General features: G+C 41.9%; 1 protein-coding gene across 2 annotated transcripts in view; it reads left to right on the forward strand.

Annotated features, from left to right (window-relative positions):
• The window catches only part of LOC127583099 (thyroid hormone receptor alpha), a 375457-nt gene that overhangs the window by 315898 nt on the left and 42405 nt on the right, over positions 1 to 17154 (forward strand). For both annotated transcript variants that reach the window (XM_052038850.1, XM_052038851.1), the window contains one exon: positions 6101 to 6165. In XM_052038850.1, coding sequence (XP_051894810.1) covers positions 6101 to 6165 — 65 coding nt within the window. The remainder of the gene's footprint in view (positions 1 to 6100; positions 6166 to 17154) is intronic.

The following is a 17154-nucleotide window of genomic DNA, read 5'->3' on the forward strand; positions in this document are numbered from 1 at the left end:
TTATGATATGACTTTTGCCAATGACACAGCCGGAGAAAAGTACACAACTTTAAAATAAAACTTTCATTAAAAGCAGTTTTATGCTGCAGTTGTTTCTAAAACATTTGTTATGCATCTATATAAGTAGTCAATTTAATTCTTGTGCAACTAACAAGATGCTGCAGGAACTCAGGGGGTCAGTCAGTATCTGTGGAGTGAAGTAGATTGTCAATGTTCTGGGTTGAGACCCTTCATCTGGACCAAAGGAAAACTCCTTTAAAGTGGGCATACCTTGAAGACATTTCACAGTGTGGTAGCAAAATGGAGACACGAGACTGCAGATGCTGGAATTTGCAGCAACAAAAAATTTGCTGGAGGAACTCAGTGGGTCAGGCAGCATCCATCCATTTCCCTCCACAGATGCTGCCTGACCCGCTGAGTTCCTCCAGCATCTTGTATGATTGCTGTTTGCTCATCGGTAACAACTTGTATTTCTATAGCTCTCAATATGGCAAAACATCTCACAGGACTTCACATAGCCAAACACGAGTAATATAAAGCCAAGTGACCAAAAGCTTGGTCAAAAATGTAGTATAAGGTAGATAATCAATTCGCCTACCACTGAAACAGATCTACAGCAGATGCCATCTCCCTGGTCCTACACTCATCTCTGGAGCATCTGGACAGGAAAGACACCTAAGTTAGACTATTGTATATTGACTACAGCTCTGCCTTCAATACTATAATTCCAAGCAAACTCATCACCAGACTCTGAGACCTGGGACTCAACACCTCCCTCTGCAACTGGATCCTTGACTTCCTGAATAACAGACCGCAATCAGTGAGGATAGACAGTAACACCTCTACCACGATTATTCTCAGCACTAGTGCCCCACAAAGCTGCGTCCTCAGCCCCCTACTCTACTCCCTATATACTCATGACTGTATAGCCAGATTTTGCTCTAACTCCATCTACAAGTTTGCAGATGATACCACCGTACTGGGCCATATTTCAAATAATAATGATTTGGAGTACAGGAAGAACAGTACATGATGTCATGACAACAACATTTCCCTCAATGTCAGCAAAACAAAAGAGCTGGTCGTTGACTTCAGGAAAGGGCTTGGTGTCCATGCACCTGTCTACATCAATGGTGCTGAGGTCAAGAGGGTTGAGAGCTTTAAGATCCTTGGAGTGAACATCAGCAATAACCTGTCTTTGTCCAACCACATAGACACCACAGCCAAGAAAGCTCACCAGTGCCTCTACTTCCTGAGGAGGCAAAAGAAATTTGGCATGTCCCCTTTGACACTCACCAACTTTTATCGATGCACCATAGAAAGCATGCTACCTGGATGCATCACGGCTTGGTATGGCAACTGCTCTGCCCAGGACCACAAGAAACTGCAGAGAGTTATGGATCCAGCTCAGCACATCACAGAAACCAGCCTCCCCTCCATAGACTCTATAGTTCTCACTGCCTCAGAAAAGCAGCCAGCATAATCAAAGATCCCACCCACCCCAGATATTCTCACTTCGCCCCCTCCCATCAGACAGAAGGTACAAAAGCCTGAAAGCACGTATCACCAGGCTCAAGGACACTTCTATCCTACTGTTATAAGACTATTGAACAGTTCCCCACCACAATAAAATGGACTCTTGATCTCACAATCTACCTCGTTATGGCCTTGCACCTTATTGTCTACCGCACTGCGCTTTTGCTGTAACTGTGACACTTTATTATGCATTCTGTATTGTTTTTACCTTCTACTACCTTAATGCACTGTGTAATGAATTAACCTGTATGAATGGTATGCAAGACAAGTTTTTCACTGTACTCTGGTACAAGTGACAATAATAAACAAAGCCTACTTGAGGAAGGAATTCCAGAGTTTATGACCTTGGCAAGTGAAGTTACAGCCAATCGTGATGGAGCAATTAAGTTTTGGGATGTGTGAAAGACTGGAACTAGAGAAATCTCAGAAGTTGGCAGTGATGCAGGAAGTTACAGAGGGCAGGGCCAATTAGGGGATTTGAACAGACAGACTGAAACATCAAATAGTATTGACCAATAATCACGTCAACCTGCATGATTCATGTTTTTAGAATCAGAATCAGGTTTATTATCACTGACATATGTCATGAAATGTGTTGTTTTGTGGCAAGACATAAAAATTACTATAAGTTACAAAAATAAATAAATAATGCGAAAGAGGAATAACAAGGTTGTGTTCAGGGTTCATGGAGCATTCAGAAATTGATGCCAGAGGGGAAGAAGCTGTTCCTAAAATGTTGAGTGTGGGTCTTCAAGCTCCAGTACCTCCTCCCTGATGGTAGTAACACAAAGAGGGCATGTCCCAGATGGTGAGGGTCCTTAATGATGGATGCCGCCTTCTTGAAGCATTGCCTCTTGAAGATGTCCTCGATGGTGGGGAGGATTGTGCCCTTGATGGAGCTGGCTGTGTCTACAACCCTCTGCAGCCTCTTTTGATCCTGCGCATTGGAGCCTCCATACCAGGCGGTGATGCAACCAGTCAGAATGCTCTCCACCGTACATCTGTAGAAATTTGCAAGAGTCTTTGGTGACAAACCAGATCTCCCCAAACTCCTAATGAAGTAGAGCCACTGATGTGCCTTCTTCATGATTGTACTATGGGATCAGTTTTTGTAGGGAACATTCTTTCAACAATGCTTTCAAATATGAATGTATGGCTGCAGCTCCCAAGTCAGATGAGCATTTTGTGCAAAATCGTTTCCCTTGTGATAGCCTCCACCGTCCCTTTCAATGACTGTTGGCTGGTCTGCACGTACAACACTGACTGTGTTTAGCGCAATCCTTCACCTCTCACTGGGAGGCTGCAACATGGCATTAGGATCCCAACTGCATATGCAAGATCCCTAGCAGCTGTTTCTGTCTCTGAAGGCATATTTTTTTCAATGCCTACTTTGGCATGGTTGGCCCCATGAGCCCATGTTTACTGTGTGCTGCTTTGGAGGTCAGGACACCCAGTTAGTGTCTGAGAAGCAAGTGCTGCACCATCAGATTTCTGGTTTATTTCAGCGTTTATTGATTTCCTGCTCTGACTCCAGAGACTCCCATCCTGATTTTATCCTCGCGCTCTGCCATTCACCACATGAGTAATTCATGCTGCAGAACTTAGAAAAATCATCTGTTTGAACCCTTTCGGCAAGGTTGTCAAAACAGATCAAATGAGTAACTCATTCACAGCCAATGAAGTGTGCAGAGTCCAGAGAGAGAGAGAAACAGTGGAATTAAATGTCATGTGACTTCCCCCGGGCAGCTGAAAGACCTAATTAAGGTTGAGTTTTAATAGTTGGGAACAAAGTGGAAAGTCTGTGTTCCAGATGTTCAGTGAAATGACCCAATAATGTGTAATGATTAACTTATATAAGGCATTGAAAGTATCTATTTTCTGAAGTCTGTTCTTAAAAAGCACCATCAAAGTATCTCCTACACTCAAGCTAGTTCAGTCATTAAGTGTGGTTGCAGAATTCCATTGGATCTGTTTCTGTAGGTTTGATCATGGGAGATCCAATCACATGATTTTTACTTGCCTGCTGTTTACAATGGTCAATGCCATTTGCCTTAGAATGGTTGAGTACCATATGGGAAATATGGGAAAAACTTTTACTCCAGGAGGTTCCCCAGTCAATCCAAGATAAGATAAGATAAAATATTTTTATTAGTCACATGTACATTGAAACACACAATGAAATGCTTCTTTTGCGTAGTGTTCTGGGGGCAGCCCACAAGTGTTGCCACACTTCCGGCGCCAACATAGCATGCCCACAACTTCCTAACCCGTACGTCTTTGGAATGTGGGAGGAGATCAGGGTACCCGGAGGAAACCCATGCAGACACAAGGAGAATGTGCAAACTCCTTACAGACAGAGGCCAGAATTGAACCCGGGTTGCTGGCGCTGTAATAGCGTTACACTAACCACTACACTACCGTGCCTGCATCCCACCTAAGGAGACAGTTATTTATCTACTCCACTGAACAATGTTCACTCTCAGAGGATCTTACTGGCTGGCTGAAAACAGACTTTCATTTATATAGCTCCTATTATGTCCCTTTTACAACAGTCTCAAAGCGTTTTCTAGTCAATTAAGTACTTTCTGAACCATTGTCATTGTTGTGCTGTAATTTGCCAGTTTGTACATAACAAGCTCCTACAACAACAGTATGATTTGCTTCAGATAATCTGTTTCAGTAATGTTGAGCAAGAGATTACTATCGGCCTGGCTTCCAGGGAGAAGTTCCCTGTTCTTTGAAACTGTGCCATGAAGTATATTAAGCCCACCCAAGAAAGCAAATGAGGCTTTGGTTTAACATCACATTTGAAAGACTGAACGTTTCTTCTGTCTTCCAGTCTCCTTCCTGGCCCATCATTCACAGCTGTAAGGTTGAAAGAGGAAGCTTTTCCTTGTAAAACCCCTCTTGCAAATTCTCCCCAAAGAACACAATGATTTTTTTCACTGCTAAACACTGCCACCTCCTCCTGCCCATAAATTATAGATTGACAAAATGATTTTTAATAAAGAGCAAAAATATATTATAGGAGCTGCTGGATTTTATTTTAACATGTATAGTGTTTAATACACCTAAAGTGGCTGTACAAGGAATGGCCGCTTCCTAGTTTATTGGTTCATCCATCAGGTGAATATGTGTTTTCTCATTGGTTGGTTTTGCCACAGGTATCTAATAGGTTTTCTGATTGGATTATTGTTAGCTAAGAAGTACCTCTCATCTCAGGTATAAAAGGTGTCGTTTCTTGTTAATCACTCTCTTGCTTATCTCTCTCTCTTGCTCTCTTCCCCCAGGCCCTAACTCATTTTAGTCCCTTTTGTCTCGGCTCATCTCCTAGTAATAAAGCTAGTGCCACGTGCTCTGTGACTGCTTCTTTGTTTTAAACTTTTCCAATAAAACTTTGTGAAGCACCAAGTTGTTTTCAACTCATTCCTGGACTCCTGAAAGAACTGCGGATTCGAAAATAACCGGATCTGACAAAGCTTTCTTATGTAGAACAGGAACAGGCCCTTTGGCCCACAATGTCTGTGCAGAACATGATACAAATTAAACTGAACCTCTTCTGCCTGCACATGATCCATATCCCTCCATTCCCTGCATATTCACATATCTATCTAAAAGCCTCTTAAACACCACTATCGTATCTGCTTCCAACAATAACCCTGGCAGTGTGTTTCAAGCACCTACCACTCTCTGTGTAAAAAACAATTGCCCTGCACAACTCCTTTAAACTTTCCTCCTCTCACCCTAAATGCGTGTTCTCTAGTATTTGACATTTCTACCCTGGGAATTGGACCCTTCCATTGCTTTTTTATCAATTGTATAATGTTTTTAAATCCAATGACTTCCGTTCTTAAAGTTCCAAGTGGAAGCAGGACTGGTCCAATGACATTGCTGACAATTAGTTTAACCTTTAAAATTTGTAGTTTGCTTCAGTCGTGAACATTCTCTTTTTATTCTGATCTGTCTGTAATCTTTATAAGACGATGTATCCTGATGTATCCTGATGAAGAGTCTCGACCCAAAACGTCAACTGTTTATTTCCCTCCATGGATGCTGCCTGACCTGCTGAGTTCCTCCAGCATTGTGTGTGTGTTGGGTTTCCTCCAGGTGCTCCGGTTTCTTCCCACATCCCAAAGATGTGTGGGTTGTAGGTTAATTGGCCACTATAGGTTGCCTCTAGTGTGTAGATGAGTTGTAGAATCTGAGGATGAGAATGTGGGGAGAATAAAAAATATGGAATTAACATGGGATTAGTGTAAGTGGGTGGTTGATGGTCACTGTGGACTCAGTAGGCTGAGGGGTCTGTTTCTGTGTCTGTCACTTAATTATCCAACTTGAACATTATTTAGCTACACATCAGCAGAAATTAAGTTCATTACTGTTGACATTTCTGGAGGCAGCTAACAGCACTTTACATCCAGGCTTCACACCAAGCCTACATAATGGAAGACCATGGATTTAAAGGCGCATTATTGGGCCTCGTTATAACTTGTTGGTTTTATGACGGGTGCTAATGTTCATGGCTAATGGATACTGTGTACTAAAGTCTCACTTTCCATTGCAGGTGGCCCGATGGGAAGAGAAAGCGGAAGAACAGTCAATCCTCCATGAAATCCACCAGCATGTCAGGTAATGACACACTCCAGAGATTCAGAAGAGGCATGGCCCACTTGCCACAAAGTGCAGAGCGTCAGGGGGTTGCGATAAGACAGTAGTGGAGCACGGGATATTGGAACAAATGAGAACGATCTGGTTTTTTGTGGAAGGGAGCAGCTACTTTGAGACCTGTCTCTCATCACAACTCAACCATCACTTTTCAGGCAAACAATGCACCCGATCAGGAACGTTCCCAGCAAATCCCACTCAAAACAGGGAGGAAAGCTTAGAGTGACAGCAAATTGGATGTTAAGCTGGTCGGACACCATTTCAGTGTCCTAGTTAAATTTTTTCTCTGATCTAACGCTACAAAAAGCTAATTAATTTATTAATAACCTCACTGCTCTATGTGGGATATTGTTCATCCAAATCTGTTGCTCTGTTTGCTTACATCATAGATAAGCAGGTGATCCTAGAAACTTCAACTCTTTTCTTGCCTCATTTCATTCAAAAGGACCCCTAAGCATTGAGCAAGTTTATGTTTAGCTGAATATTGAGTGATTATTTTATTAAATAGTTGGCCTTTAGTTCAAGAGAGATCCCATGTTCAAGATAGATGAGTACATTATGTCACCAAAGGGGAGGTTTCCCTGAAGCAAAGGCTTCCTCGGGCATGAACTGACCTGGTCAATTTGAAGCAACAGGATCTTTTGGATGAGATATTAAACTATTTACTCTTTCACTGGATGTTAAAGGTCCCATGGTTCTATATAGAAGAAGAGCAGATCATTTATCCCTGGTACCCTGGCCAATATTTGTTCCTTAACTGACATCACTGAAAAAGATAACCTGGCCATTATTGCTTTTTTGCGGGCTAGATGCCTGTGAATCAACTGCAGCACTTCCAACAGAATTAAATTTCAAAAATGTAATTGGGCTTGGGGTATCGTTGGAAACCTTAATATCATGAAAAGTATTATAAAATGTAAATTTCTTCTCATTCATTTTATGTCAAGTACTAGTCATATTTTTTCTCTTTAGGTTATGCGCACAAGCGTTGGCCTTTTACTGTTTGATCATTGGAAGATTGTTGTCATGTCACTCATAGTTTTGCTTGTTATTTCCATGAGTTACCACATCTGTGTTGCCCTCCTTGTTGGCTTTGGGCCTTCTTGCCAATGTAACCTGTTCCCAATATCCATTTGTCCTATTCATTGGGACAGTTTGAATAAAAGGGAGCAACAGCATCTGTGAGCAATAAAATCAAATACGTGGTCTTCAATGGTGCCTTTCACTGAGGGGCTCACAAGCTGTCAGAGAAGACAACAGTATCTCGATGAACAGGTGATGGAATTGAAGGAACAGTCTATTTCTGTGGTTTCTTCAACTTTTGATTTAATACATGAAACCCAAACCAGATTTGTTTACAGCAAATAATATTTGCTGGAGTTCTTTTAATGAAGCCACGAAGAGGGTTGACATGGGGAGCTGTGGTTGATGAAGTGAATATGACTTTGCAAAGGCTTTTCATGAAGTGCCATGTCATTAGCTCATAAGTAAAACTGGCAGGAGTGGTGTGTTGACAAAATAAGCTAAAACAAATAGGCAGTGTGAAGTGGAGAGACACAAGTCTCTCATCTAAATTTCATCTAATTTAACGGAGAGATATGTGAAATGATTATTTCAGTCAGATAAGTGAGGAAAGGCAATGGAAACTCACTGTTAAACCAGAGCTATTTTTCTCTGTACCTGTGAGCCATGCTCAGAGAACTGCAATATTTTCTTCATGTCCTGAAAATTCCTTTACCCTCCCTGCCAAATACTGTTGTCTGATGACCCATTTGCATTCTGTTGGTCTTTGCTACTTTCAAACTGCCTGTCATGTTTGTGAACAGAAGAGTTCACTTTTTAAATGTTTGGCTGGAAAGCAGTCCGAGGACAAAGAAAATAGTGAATAAAGGAAAGAGGCGAGTGGGGGTAGGGGAGGGGATGTGAGATGGAAGAAGGAGGATATTCGTCAGGTGAAAATGAAAAGCAAAAAAATTGAAGGTGCTAGAAATCTGAAACAAGAACAGAAAACGCTGAAGATATTCAGCAGGTCAGGCAGCATCTGTGGAGGAAGAAACTGTCAAAGTTTTCAGTCTATGACAAGGTCATTAACTTGAAACTTTCTGAGGAAAGGAAATACTAAATGTGCTTTTCTCTCCTCAGATGCTGCCTGGCTTGCAAAATATACTTGTGCCCGTTTTCAAAATTCTCTATAGGCATCTGAATTTTATTCAAATATTATCTGCTTTAAATTCACTGTATCTATTTGTACATTATGACATTTCAATATTTATTAAGAAAATATAAAAAATATGATGTGGATTTTCCCAGTGGATAACTATCCCACTAAACATATGGACTGCTGATTCAAACAGACCAGGAAGATCCTGTTGCAAACTATTGAGCCAGATGATGCCCCCACCCAGTATTGCTGCCCGTTGTTCCTGCACAGCCATGCTTCCCTTGTCCAGAGGGAAGGCCCTATCCCACTGGCCTTCCACAGTCTAGCAGTGTGGTGCCGATAACCACAGGACTCAGGCAGAGCAGTGCTAAATGCAGGGTGCTCCCGACATACTTTGCTCAAGGCTCAGAGAGGAGTTAAGCCATTTAAAAACGATTAGTAAATAACTAAAACCACACTAAAACAAAATCAAATTCTTAAGAACAACTAAAACACATAAATAATTAAAATATTAAATAAAAGCAAAACAAATTAAAAGAAGGTAATTTACCTTTGCCTCCTAATTCCTTGCTCTACAATTTTAATTGACATTAGTGATGCCTCTGATCCTGCACTGGGCCTGATTGCAGTAAGACTGGGCTCTGTGGCTGGGCTCCATGGGGAATCCAACACCAAAACAAACAGGCAGATTCATCCTTTGGAATCTGCCAGTAATATCAAACTTCCACGTTTCACAGTGCATGCATAGAAGTCCAGGATTTACTGCAGCCTCAACAGCTGAAAAATCAGCATGATCCAGCCCATTGACATGCTCAATTAGCCAATCAGGAAAGGGATGTGGGTAGAGGGTAGTCTGGGAAGGTGCACCATCAAGTGACCCAGATGAGTGCTGGCAAAAGACAGAAGACAGAGGATCTTCAATCCCACCATGGTACAACAGATGACTACACTCACTGACCGGACACAAAACTGAACCATGGACACCTGAGCAAGGAACCAAGGAGACGCTGACATCCATAAAACTATACATAAGCAGAGATGCAGTGAATGGGGGAGGAAACGGCAGGGAATGCAATGCTCCTGCTGATTTGTTCTTAATTACCCTTCTTCTTAGGCTGTCTCTCGGGGTCAAGGATGATCTATCTTTTTTAATTAACCTAGACCAAATTCTATTTGGTTCTTGGAAGGTTGTTGAGGGAATCGTGACCTGGATCCAGTGCTATATGATTTGGTTTGGCAAGTGCTACGCATATCAATTGAAAACATTCAGTTGTGTGGAAGACAGCTACATGTCAATTTTTGTATAAGCTTGGTGACCTGTAACTTGTGATTTAACTGTCTCATGCAAAACACTAGAATGTGCTTGATTTCTGACTAACAGTGGAAATTAGCGCACTTGAAAGCAACACTGGATATTGTAAAAGGAGCACTCAAATACCCTCGATATTATGGTACCGGAAAGCAATACTCACATTACAGTATCCAAAGGCAAAGCTCATATACACTGTGTAATACCGTCCCTAAAGGCAACACGCTTATATACTGATTATTACAGCACCTGGAAGCAACTTTCATGCACACTAGGAATTATAATACCAGAAAGCGACATCCTTGTGCACGCGTGCTACAGAACGTGAAATCAACACTTGTGCACTGATTATTAAAGCATCTGTAAAGAACACTCATGTACGCTGGGCATTACCATAATCAAGAGCATCATTTATATTCACTGGGTGTTAATGTGCCTGAAAGCAATATATATTCGACCACCACTGCTATATAGCACTTCTCTACACTTGGTAGTATGGTAGCTGCAGATAGCATTCCTCGTACAGCACCTGAAAGTAGCTCTCCCATACACTTGGTTTTCCAGTTTTTGGAAATAGCTTTCTAGGATATTGTGTTTTGAATGAAAACCAACACTAACTTGGCTCTGTGTCTGCAATGATATTTATACAACAACAAGCAAGGAATCACAACCATTTAATTTAATTGCTGGATTGCACATTTCTTTGAACCAATAAATATCATCATGCTCCAAATAATGTGATGTTTTCTCCAGGATAGATAGATGTCATTCTTGCTTTCTGTGTGAGAGTATTTGTTGCAGATCCGAATGCAGTGTGATCTACTGCAAGCACAGTCTGTTTCCTGCTTGTCATCTTGGTGCTTTAAAGGCTTTGGAGATTTAGATTGAAACTTTGAGACATTTTGTTTTGTTATTCAAAGTAAATCTTAAGTACACTTGTCTCTGAACATGGGACTGGCTTGTGGGTATGTTGCATCTATAATGAGCTTTGCCAATGAGCCAGAAAATCTGAATTTTGGAATGAACAACAGGATACCACTGGATGAGAAGCCCAAATCCCAGAGGTGAACATACATATCCGATGTTATCACTGCACAGATTCAAGTTGGATTCTGTGACCTGACATGTCTCAGGCCAACACACAAAATGCCTGAGGAATTCAGTGGATCAGGTAGCATCTGTGGAGGGAAATGGACAGATGACTTGTCGGGTCAAGACCCTTTATCTGGACTGATCCAGTCCCAATGAAAGGTCTCAACCTGAAGTGTCGACTGTCCATTTCCTTCCACAGATGCTGCCTGACCCACTGAGTTCCTCTAGCATCTTGTGTGTTGCTCCAGATTCCAGCATCTGCAGTCTCGTGTGTCTCCATGTCTCAGGATCAGCTTATTGAAGAATTCCCCAGCCCTCCATCTCAGGCAGCTGGAAGTCATAGCACTACAGTTAGCACTGGATTAGTCAGGGAAAATTATAGGCGTTTAGGTGACTCTTAGGCAAGCACATGAATGTGCAGAACTGGAGGGATATGGACCATGTGCAGGCAGAAGGGATTAGGTGTCATTAGCTTAATTAGATCAGCACAACTTTGTGGGCCGAAGGGCCTGTCCAGTGCTGTACGGTTTCATGTTCTATCTTCTATTATTCCCGAATTACAGTGATCAGACAGGGTAGACTTGAGATCTCAGGATGTTTGAGGCAAATGCCCTCCTCCTCCTGCTCCTCCTTCTTGTGATTTTCCAGCTCTGATTGTTTTCCATCAACTTCAGCTGACGGAGATGTAGTTCCCCTGCAGCCTAACAGCTTGCCAACACTCATGGTCAAGGCACGGGCGTGAATGATGAGTGAGGAACCAAAAGAGTAATCAATGCACAGGAAAACATCAAAGTTATGAGAAGGAAAAGTCAAAAATAATTTTTTTCTCTTCAATATAAATTACACGGTGATGCCATGGTACTGAACAAAACATCAAAGAGAGAAGAACAGCAAACTGGTTAAACATCCTTCCTGACAAGGATCTAAGACAATAAACATAGGATGTGATGGAATATTTTGGAGCCGGCCTTCATTGGCTTTGTAAACTTTCTTCAGGAAATCAGAACATTAGAAAAGTCAAAGATGAGGCTTAGGCCTTCAAACCAGTGGGAACTGCTTCCTCCAGTGGCTGCATTGTGAACCTGTCTTCTGTTTTACCTCCAGCAGCCCCTCCCCCCCCCCCCCAGTTTTATTCCAGTCACATCACCTTTTGGTCTGTTGTGTGCTCGTTAGAGGAGAATACAGGAAAGGACAGATTTTGTCTTTGAAAGGAATGGACTTGATGCAACACAAAACTTCTACTGATCTGACAGATATTCATAGTTCATGCATCAATTGAATTTGTGCAAAGTCGGAAATTCTTCAAAGAGTCAGAGGTGGGGATGAGGAGAATTCTTTTCTTTAAGCTCACTGACTTGTGCTGATCTGAATGCAAGGGTGATGGAAGCAGATCCAACAGTAACATTAAAAAGAGAATTGGTTATCACTCCAAGGGGAAAAGTATTGCAGGGCTAGAGGAGTGGGACCAACTAACTCTTTCAGAAGGCCCTCAATGGGCTGAATGGCCTGCTTCTGTGAATGTAAATTGAACTCTGACCCTGATGTTTGGACATCATTGAGCTCTTCATGGTTGCTGCTAGTTTCTAAGACTTAAATGAAATCCAAACAAGTAGTTGATGTCTCAACAGATTTATGGCACTAAAGATCTCTGAGGAATAAAAACTGGGCAGGTCAGACAGTATTTGTTGAAAGAGAAATATCGGGTTAATGGGATGAATTTTAAACCTCCAATAAAGTCCAAGTGAGATTTTAATGTTTAAAATTATCAATCCTGCCTCTATGGAGATGCCATGGAGACAGTATAAGTGGAAGCCAGCCAATTTGCTATCACCATACTACTTAGTTGTTTTAATATTCTAATGAAGCTTGGTGTTAAATTTGATTTGATCGTATTTCCATAAAAAATCTTGGTGTATCTTACTACACTGAAGATAAAATACTAATCTTTGTAAATGAACAAAACCCACAGAGTTCTGCCAGCCTCTGTGCAGTCATCCAAACAGAGCTATGTGTAAAATAAAAGAGTGAGGACGAGCTGTTAAGAGCTTTAGATATGTTTCCGTTTCAGTCTTACTGCATGTAATATTGTTCAGACTGAAGCCATGATTGTCTGGATAACTCTTCCTTTCTCTTTGGTGTACCCCACTCTCCCTTTCTCCAGAATGTCTGCCACTCCTTGATTATATGGTTTCCATGTGAAATGGATCTGTGGTCTCAGTCCAGTCCAGTTCCTGGAAGGCAGAATTCTCATTGTGTTTCCAGTATCTTGGATAAATTAATTAACGCAAGTCAGCACATCATGGAAACTGGCCTCCCTTCCATGGACTCCGTCTACACTTCTCGCTGCCTCAGTAAAGCAGCCAATATAATCAAAGACTCTATGCACCCCAGGCATTCTCTCTTCTCCACCCTTACATTGGGCAGAAGATATAAAAGCCTGAAAGCACGTACCACCATGCTCAAGGACAGCTTCTACCCCACTTCTATAAGACTATTGAACAGTCTCCTAGTATGATAAAATGGACTCTTAGCCTCACAATCTACCTTGTTATGGCCTTGCATATCGTCTGTCTGCATTAACACTTTATTCTGCATTCTATTATTGTTTTCCTTTGTACTACCTCAATGTAATGTAATGAAATGATCTGTATGGACGGCATGCAAAATAAGTTTTTCATGGTACCTCGGTACATGTGACAATAATAAACCAATTTACCAATTTAACTTTCAATTAACCAAAAAAAACTCTGCCTTGTGAATTAAATGCAGGAAAAGCTCCTTTAAATGAAAGCCATTCTTCTGGATTTTACCCATGAGCAGTTGTTATTGCAATATTTATTCTGTTATTTCCATTTCCTCCATGATATCCCACTGGAATTTTCCTGCGCCAAGCGGAAAATATGGCTGGAATCCTGGGCAGTTTCCAAACCAGACTTCTCAGGCATCACAGAGTACTGCTTCAGTCTGCTGAATACACCTATGCTAAGGCTGCTTTGAGGCACACCATGCTGTATTAAAAGCAAAGGGACATAATGACAAATGTCAGGAGGGAGAAATTTCTCCCCAGAGAATGCAGCAGAATTAAATAATTGAAGCCAGTTCATTCATGAAAGATATCAAGCCAGAAAATTGGAATCTGTGAAGCAGAAAGGAATTGTTTACATTTCTTGTTGTCTATTCACACAGGGAAGAATATCAGAATCTTTGGAATTGACCAGCTTCATACTACAACCTGGGAACCACAGAGTACATGGTACAATATGGATTATACATTTGGAGGTGGAAATTCATTCCTGGCTGCTTGTGCTCTCTGTGCAGTGTTGCACAAATGCCTGTAGCATTCTGCTTCTGAAAGTTGATTTAGTTGAATGGAACCAAATTTTGGAATTGAAATGTAATCTACATATACTGCAACATCACATATTTAGTCTATGCAATACAGAATGAATTTCTACTGGAGTTTAAACCTGTAGGTAGTACATATTGTAGCCATGGTGCATTAGTGTTGGAGGGAGTGGATGTTTATTGAAGTGGTGATCAAATAAATGATTTATCTTGGATGGTGTTGAACTTCAGTGTCGCATCTGGAGCCATCCAAATGAAGGAAACGTAGTCCACAATGCACCTGACTTGCTTTGTAGGTGATGGAGAAGATGAACTCTTAACCTCAAGATATTCCTCATAACATGGCAATGAGTTCCTTGTCAATGGCATCCTGTGGATGTTGATGAAGGGGATCTCGGCTATGGTGCTACCATTGAAATTCAAGAGGAGGCGATCAGACCTATGTTGTTGGAGATGATCATTGCCTTGTGCTGGTATGCTCCAGATATTACACCAAATAATCCCAAGGTTTTGTACATAATTCAGTACCTGAAGAAAAGCAAATGAAACTGAACTGTGTGCTAATATCAGCAAACAGTCCAGCATTTCACTTTACGATAGAAGGAATATTATATGTGAACTTGGCCAGCCATATCTCACTAGACTTTTACAATCATAGAGCACAGGAATAAGCCCTTCAACCTTCTGAGTCCGTACTAACCATCAAACACCCATTTGCACAACACTGACCACTGGGCCAATACCACACTGACCACATTTAATTCTCCCCACTTAGCCCCTCAATTCCTCCCAGATGCCACCACTCACTTACACACTGGGGGAAATTTACAGTGGCCAATTAACCTACCAATCTGCATGTTTTGGCAATGTGGGAGGAAACTGGAGCACCTGGAAGAAACCCATGCAGTCTCAGGGAAAACATGCTAATTCCACACAGACAGTACTGGACATCTGAATTGAACCCAAGTGGTTCTTGTCCCATATCTTTGGGTCAAAATGATTGTTCTTAACCATGTTCAGCTGCTTCATCAATGACCTTCCCTTCTTCTTGAGGTCACATGCTGGGCTGATGATGGGGGCTTTACCTAATCCTTCACTGCAAAGCTACAATCCCCTTTGCTTACTCAACAAGCCATTTACCAGATGTTATCTAATGGCCAGACTACCTGACTCATTGAAAACTCATTAGTATTCCTGATTTTATTTTATTCTTCAATTAAAATGTTATCCTTTGGGGAGGTTCTAGTGTGTCATTCTACCTGAGAAGCAAACTGATGCATGTGACCTTAATACCTTTTAGATTAACACATATCTGGTGTAGTACCATGTTTATCTCTTGCACCTGGTGTTGCTTTTATATTAAAATCCCTGAGCAAAGAAAATATTACGGATAATTAAGTTTCACTGATTTGCAGGTGCATTGAAACTTAAGCTGTGGCTCAAGATAATGGAAATTACCAGTAACTATCAGCCTGAAATACTCCTTCAAAGTCCCTCCACCTTGTCACATCTCCAGACAATCTCTCAGGTAGATCTTCAATCACCTTTGTGCCTTAAAGGGGGTTAGGGGGCTGAGGGGGAAGTTAAATTTGTGTTATGCATCATTTGAGCAAGCAGGAGAAACAGATTAGAAGATGCCAACCATGCCCACTTGTACAGTTTACCCAAAAGATTTTTTCATGTTCAGTTGTTCAGTTTGATTTGTGTTCAGTTCTGGTTGCCTCATTCTAGGAAGGATGTGGAGAGGGTGTAGAGGAGATTTACCAGGATGCTGCCTGGATTGCAGAGCATATCTTATGAGGATAGGTTGAGCGAGTAGGGCTTTTCTCTTTGGAGAGAAGGAGGATGAGAGGTGACTTGATAGAGGTGTACAAGATGATAAGAGGCATAGATCAAGTGGACAGCCAGAGCCTTTTTCCCAGGGCGACAATGGCTAACATGAGGGGACATAATTTTAAGGTGATTGGAGGAAGGTATAAGGGGGATGTCAGAGGTAAGACTTTTACACAGAGAGTGGCGGGTGCGTGGAACGCACTGCTGGCAGAGGTTGTGGGGGCAGATATAATAGGGACAATTAAGAGGCTCTTAGATAGCCACGTGAATGATAGAGAAATGGAGGGCTATGTGGGAGGGAAGGGTTAGATAGATCTTAGAGCAGGATAAAATGTCAGCACAACATTGTTGGCCGAAGGCCCTGTACTGTGCTGTGATGTTCTATGTTCTATGACAGTTCACACTAGGCAGCATTTCTTGCCCATTGCCAGTTTTTATATTAAACTCGCATCTTGAGGTGCATTTGAAATGGAGTAGTTTGAAATACAAGTAGGATTAGCTTGAGGGGAGACACAAGATACTGCAGATGCTGGAATCTGGAGCTACAAACAAGATGCTGGAGGAACTCAGCAGGTCAGGCAGCATCTGTGAAAGGAAATGGACAATCCCCATTTCGGGTCGAGACCCTTCGTCTGGACTGAAAGATAAAGGGGTGATAGCCAGTATAAAGAGGTGGAGCAAGAGCTGGCAAGCGATAGGTGGTTCCAGGTGAGGAGGGATGATAGGCAGATGGAGGAGGGGAGAGTGGAAGCTGGGAGGTGATACATGGGGGCAACAAAGGGCTGCAGGTGATGGAGTCTGATGGGAAGGAAGGTGGAGCATGGGACCAAATCTGGGAGGTGGGGTGGGCAGATGGGAACAGTGGGGGAGGGGAGCAAGCAGGAGGAGTGTGTGGGTGATAGGCAGATGGATCTTGAAACACATCCATCACAACAAGCCAGTTAGCAGCTGTAAATGACGGGCAGGTACATCTTGACTTTGCAAGATGGTAGAACATGGATGAAAGTGATCCAGAGGTCCTTTCACCTCTCCCCATTTATATGACCATTAAGTCATTGCTACCATGACATAAAGGCAAAATCTTAGTGATTGTTATGTCAACAAAACTGAAATCAAGAACTGAGGGAAACTGATGGCCAGTTAGTCACGTTCTACGAAGAGCAATGACTAATTAATGTCTTGGGCCCTAATGCTTTGGCTAAGAATTCCAAAA

The sequence above is a fragment of the Pristis pectinata genome, chromosome 25 (genome assembly GCF_009764475.1).
Source record: "Pristis pectinata isolate sPriPec2 chromosome 25, sPriPec2.1.pri, whole genome shotgun sequence".
NCBI classification, from domain to species: domain Eukaryota; kingdom Metazoa; phylum Chordata; class Chondrichthyes; order Rhinopristiformes; family Pristidae; genus Pristis; species Pristis pectinata.